Here is a 6712-nt window from a genome sequence, read left to right as displayed (position 1 = left end):
AATATTATAATGTAATAGTAACAATAACTAAATATTTTCATTTTTCAAAAAAAAATAAAAAAATAATAAAATAAATAAATATTAATTTATTTGAATTATTGAAATAAATATTAAATGATAATAAATAAAAGATGTATCCAATAAACTATTAAAAATTATTTTATTTCAAAGAATTGGTTTTTCTATGGATTATGAAAATAATTTTTTTTTTCTATGGATTATGAAAAAAAATAGTTTTTACTAGTTTTTAATAGTTTTTTTAAATAAAAAAAATATATATAGATATATACAATACTTTGCATAATTCAGAACAAATAAATTTTCTACAAAAATTCAAGACAAAAAAAATTTAAATCATATAGTTTAATATAAATTTAAAATAATCTGAAAATTAATTTGATTAATTTGAATGAAACTTAAAATATTTTGATTTAATGTACAATTATAGATAGTAAAATTAAAAAATAATTTCTTTTATCATATTATTTATATAAAGATAAATAAAATAAAAGAGAAGAGAAAATATTTCATAAACTATCAAATTGTCAAATTTCGAAAAATTTCAATTGTCAATTTTAAATAAGCTCAATAGTCGACAATGATATAAACAACAATGATGGGATACAAAGAAATAGTATTTATAGGATCCAAATTGAATCAGGCCAGGTAGAATCGGAGCTGTTTAAATATAATACTCTACGAGAAACCGAGCTCGATCTTTTTAACGCCGACTTCGCGTACACGTTCGATCGATCACGGTCAGTTTTCTCTTTTATTTAAATTTCATTTGTATCGATTCAATCCGGGATTCGCAGCCATTTTGAACCACGTTTATCTTTTATCCCTGTGAGAATTTGAAATAAAAAATATTTCTTTCAAAATATTTTGATGATAATCTATTGTGAGAAAGTATATTGGAATGTGTATTTTAAGAAAATATTAAACTGGTCGCGTTAAAATAGATGCTTTCTGAGATTAGAGTGACTTATATGAACGTCAAGGACTTCTGGAGTCACGAGAGACCTCCTACTAACGATCATATGGTAGGCTTTTAATGATTTTTTAATAATTATGAAACTCTTTAAAAAAATAATTATAATTTTTTCTCTTTTCTTTTCAATAAAATTTGATAATTATAAATAAATAGTAATATAAATAATATTTCGAATATACTTTAAATATATAAATACGTATATACACGAGATTAATAAATTAAAATTTAAAGAATTATAAATTTATATTTTACATAAAACTAATATTAATAAACTGTATATTATAAAATTAGATTTTTATGTGAAAATTGTAAAATGTTAAAATTATTTATAATTCAAACATGGATAAATTATAAATATACATATATATTTATATTAATTAGAAATTATAAAAATCTATAAAAATTAAAAAGTCGTAAGTTAATATAATGATATATAATTTTTAATACAGATTAAAAAATGAAAATAGAATATTAATTAACATAAAATTAATTGATAGATATGGATAAAAATTTCTATCTTTTCCAATTAAATGCATTATTAATATTTTTTTAAAATTTCATAAGAATATTTATTTTGGACACCCAGTATATACAGGATAGAGCCATACGGCACACAAGCTACGTCCGGCTGCCAGTGACAATACTGTATATTGCTTTTACCCGGCGAGTCGCTAGGATGGACGATTTCCACGGCGATTTGCAAGAAGAGTCATTAGGACGACCATCAATCAAATACCAAAATAGTGGATACTACGAACCGTGATGTCGTTTGCGACAATATGGAGCCATCTCACCCCAATTGTTGAACGCAGACGTGATCAAGGTCAAAGAAGAATTACGGTTTTGCATGTAAAATAAATGACTATATATAATTCTCGATTTTTCGTGGGGAAAAAAAAGGGAAATTCTTTTTAGTGATAAAAAAGAAATATTTTTCTGGAAACAAACATTTTGGTTTATTTTAAAAAATGTTAAATATTAAACATTTTATAAGAAAGAATAAATATAGGTTATTTATTTTATCTAAATAGCCATCTTGCCAAATGCTGAACGTAGATGTGATTAAGATCGAAAGAGAGTTACGATTCTACATGATATATATATCACTATATTTAGAGCCTTTCTAAAAATAATGATTTATTTTAGAAGATGGAAATATATATAAGATTTAATCTAGTTTATCAAAATACAATGAAATATCTTTTAAGGAAAAAATATTATGAAAAAAATATTTTTAAAAAGTTGTTTGGTATAAATTGATAGATTATACAATATTATAACTTCTCTGTAGAACGAACGCGTCAAATGTCATATGAAGGTTAATTTTAATAGATGTGTCAAGATAATATTTAGATAAAACAAATACATTGTTGAATAAGCTTCAAAATGTATAAAATATGTGTAAAGTAAAATATGTAAAAAGTAATTAACTTTGTAAACACTTTGAAAAAATAATTATCTTAGATATAAAAGTAATCGAACTACTCAAAAAAGATAATATAAAAATAAGTTAATTCTTTTCAAAAAATAATATGCAATTATAAATAAATGAAATAACCTTCACTTAAAAAAATACAAAATAAATTAACTTATATATTTAATTAAGCTTTTTTAAATTTAATTTTTAAACTCTTTTTTAATTATGGTTGACCTGAATTGCAAAAAAAAAAATATATTTATAAAAAAATATTTATAAAAAAATGCATTAACAAGAAAATTTAGATTTTATAAATTGTTTTTATAATTTTTCTAATGTAATTTTTATTACTTTTTCATAAATATGTTCTTTTGAAATTTTCATTAAATAAAAAATTGTTTCAGTATAATTTCCATTAAATAGAATTTTGTTAGATTAAATTAAATTAATTTTAATTTAATTTTTTTTTTTAATTCTTAGAGTTCCATTATTTTTATAGTTTCATAAATTTGTAGTACAGATTCAAATATTTATTTTTTTCAATAAAATTTATAGCTATGAATTTTTATTTTTTATTTTATCATGGATATAAATCTTTTCGTCAAATTGTATTGGCGTCTTTTTGCATAATTATTAAAATTATGAAATTTAACAAATATTAATAAAACGTATTGCATAGTAAGAAATTTAATAACAATATAAATAATATTTTATGAATAAATTGTATAAATTATACATCATCATGTTTTTTATATTACATATAAAATTATATTTATATATAATTAAAATATTATGAATTGCATTATTAGTCATGGTGGCATCAATATTTATAAATATTCATGGACTACATTAAAAAAAAAAAAAAGAATAATCAGAAAGATTTCTTATAATAAACGGATTGATTTACAGTCGTTTCCTCGATTGCAACTTTTACGATTTCCCAACAGTAGAAATCGTTGCGCAACATCAATCCACAAGTTGCAACGAATGAAGAAACGAGGAAAATAAATACTAATCTGATTTGATTTCTTCAGCTTCGTACTTTATAGTTTTCTAGGTCGTCACGTACGTATATATTTTTTCATATTCAAATGAAACTTGAAGTACACGAGTTGAGAAACTAAAATGGATCGCGGCCATGTTTGTTCCTTTGGATGTAAGTTTATGGTCGGCAAAGGTTGAAACTTGTTTCACGTATTCCGCACACATTGTTCAAGTTCAAGTGAATCTCAAAGTTCGTTTCTCACGGATAACAATTCTATAACATTCCTATTGAATTCAATTCTCTAAACTCAATTCTCTCAAACTTCTCGGTCATCATTTAATAAGCTTGATCTATTTTGTGTGTATATATATATTATGTGCACTTGTGTACAATAATTTTTTCTGAAGAAACGCAACTATTCAATATTTTCTATTCTACAATATATGAATATGGATAGGATTATTTCAATAGACAGTAAATTTAAAACTACATATAACGTTTTATTGTTGAAAAAAATAAACTTTAGAAACTTCCTTATTATAAATAAATGGTGAGAAATAAAAGATAAAATGATAAAAAATATAAAAATAAAATTATGAATCATAATAAGAATTTTGTAAAATCATTATGATTTATTTCTTTATTTTCTTTGATAGATAATAATGTTTATAAAAAATTAAATTATTGTATTTATTATGAAAATAATAATACAATTTTCGAAGAAACTAATTTTTTTGTAAAAAAAAAAAAATAAAACAAAATATTTATTTTAGATTTAAAAAAATAGAATATTTTAAAGATAAAATCGAATAATTAAGTAAATTAATTTAAATTGTTGAAAATCATCAATACTTCAAAACTAAAAACTTTAACATATTTTTACAATTATGAAAACGATAAAAATACATTATTATTTCAAAATATGTAAAAACATATAAAATAAAATTAAAACTTAATATTTAAAAATTAAAAAACTTAATTTAAATTATTTATAATCTAACAATTCAGGATTAAAAAATTTAACAATTTTAAAAATAATTATACTCGTAATATAAACAATTATATCAAAATGATAAAAAAGTCCAGAATTTCTAAAGATATTAAAATCATTTATAATATAATTTATAATAAAAATAGCAAGATTTTAATATACTACATTTTTTATCATTTAAAAAATATAAAAATTTGCTTCTCTTCTGTTTCATTCTTATTTAAAATTTTCTTTAATAAGTAATTTTCACAATACTTTATGTATTAATTAAATATATCTTATCATAAAAATTTTAAATTTTATCAACATAATTTTTTTTTCTTTCCGTTTTCAGATTTTAATTAAAAACTATGAGTAGCAATTCATGACATTTCAGATTTTACACTAGGATAAGCATATAGCTAATTTTATGAATTACTAATAATCTAATGTTAATGATTAAAATTTTTGATTTAAAAAAAAACGATAAAAAAATCGATAACACAAATAAAAAAAAATATAAATAAAAAGAATTTATTTTAATCTACTAATAAATTAATGTTGATTATTGATTTTTGAAAGAAGAAATAAATAAAAAAATAAAATTTTCTATCTAATCTAACCTAAATCTTAGATACCAACAATTCGACTTCGACAGTTAACATTTTTGATTTAAAGAAAATGATAAAGCAATAAAGTTTTCTATTGATTCGATAACATCAAAGAAATGAAAGAAACCTAATCTAAATGTTGTTAGAATTAAAATAATGATTCAACTGAAATGATTAAAATTCTTGATTCAAAGAAAATGATAAAGCGATAAACTTTTTCGATAATAAAAAAAAATTGAAAAGAAGAACAACAAAATTTGATCGAGATCGATGAAAATCGCTAAGAGGACTGGATTACAATTAGAAGACACGAAAAGACTCCATTAAGCTCGAAGACAAAGTGAAAGAATCCGTGCCCGTGCACTTGGCTCGTTATAATGTAATTAAGCACCGTTTCACTTTCACCGCGTACAAGTTCGAACCCTGTTACAGCAACTTTGTGAACTAGCATAAAAGCCGTACAAAAGCGAGGCTAATTAAGAGCACAGACTATCCTGTCTTTTTTTCGACGAATTATACATTAGAGGAATTTGTAATTCGGACACTGACATGGTCGAAATTCTTTGTGACTATCAATTAGAATCTGGTAATCTGTTTCACCGATCGAAATCGTGTAAATGAAATTATTTACAAGTTATTTTAATCATATTTTAATTTTAATATAATAATTAAGTTTGATTAAAATATATAATATATAATAATATTCAATATTTAATTAAATTTGTTATTATATTATTATATTAATAATTAATAATAATTGATTAAAATCGAAAAATATATATTTTTTAATTTATATATATATATAATGTTAATAATTATTAATTAATTATATTTGTAATTAAAAAAATTATATTTGTAATTATTTAAAAAAAAAGTCAAGAGGAATCATTAAAAAAATTTAAATATTATTTAAGTAATTAAAATAAAAAAAATAAAGAAAAAAAGTATAAAATATAAATACATATAATAGAATATATATTAGAAATTTTTAATAATCTTATTAAAAATATTACGATCCCTTTTTCAATTTCTATAAATTTTAGAATTTAAATTTAGAAATTGATTCATATATATAAAAATTCAAAATCATTAAAAATATTACAAGACGAGATATTTTAAGAAAGAATGAAGTGAAAATAATTTATACGAGATATTATATCAGAGAGATTTTTCTAGAAATTCACTGTATTTGAAAAAATTCCTTAGAGGAAATATTTTCTCTCTATTTTTTCTTTTTTTTTTTCTATTCATTCATTTTCATATTCAAATTATACATCATAAAAAAAAATCATGATATATGTATATATGTGAAATATAATTTTAATCTTATCTATCTGATGTAATATTTGATAAAAAATAATGAAACAAAGTAAAATATTTTCCCATAAAGTTCTTTTGAAACTAAATAGGCAAAAACTCAAACTTTTCAGCGACAGCGAACTTTTTAGAAGCGCCAGAATGGTCGCATATAAATTATCACGGTCATATTTTCTCCAGAAACGAAAATTATTATGAAAATTTATAATCTTTGACTATGACTTGTTCATTATTTACCACTTTTATTTCATTCATTAATTTTATTTTACCTTAGATTTGTATTGAAAATTTTCTATTAAGAATTATATAATCTAAATTAATATAAATTAAACAATATTTTTACGAAATTGAACGATATATAACAAATAGGATTCTTAAATAAATATAGATATTAAATTAATTTTAATTTTTTGACTCT

The 6712-nt window shown here is 20.7% G+C and overlaps 2 protein-coding genes across 2 annotated transcripts in view; one reads left to right on the top strand and one right to left on the bottom strand.

Annotated features, from left to right (window-relative positions):
* LOC102672680 overlaps positions 1-6712 on the bottom strand; it is a gene marked incomplete at its 5' end in the record, with an annotated part of 63630 nt that overhangs the window by 37731 nt on the left and 19187 nt on the right. The gene's annotated exons all lie outside the window — the stretch shown is intronic.
* LOC116186659 lies at positions 702-1950 on the top strand. The gene is given in 3 exon segments (XM_031514661.1): positions 702-1043; positions 1581-1752; positions 1755-1950. Coding segments are annotated over 3 exon segments (351 nt in total). The 5' UTR covers positions 702-962; the 3' UTR covers positions 1853-1950.

Source organism: Apis dorsata, unplaced genomic scaffold (assembly GCF_000469605.1).
Source record: "Apis dorsata unplaced genomic scaffold, Apis dorsata 1.3 scaffold_1093, whole genome shotgun sequence".
Taxonomy (NCBI): domain Eukaryota; kingdom Metazoa; phylum Arthropoda; class Insecta; order Hymenoptera; family Apidae; genus Apis; species Apis dorsata.
Note: the sequence above shows the minus strand (reverse complement) of the source record. Positions and strands in the feature narration are given on the sequence as shown.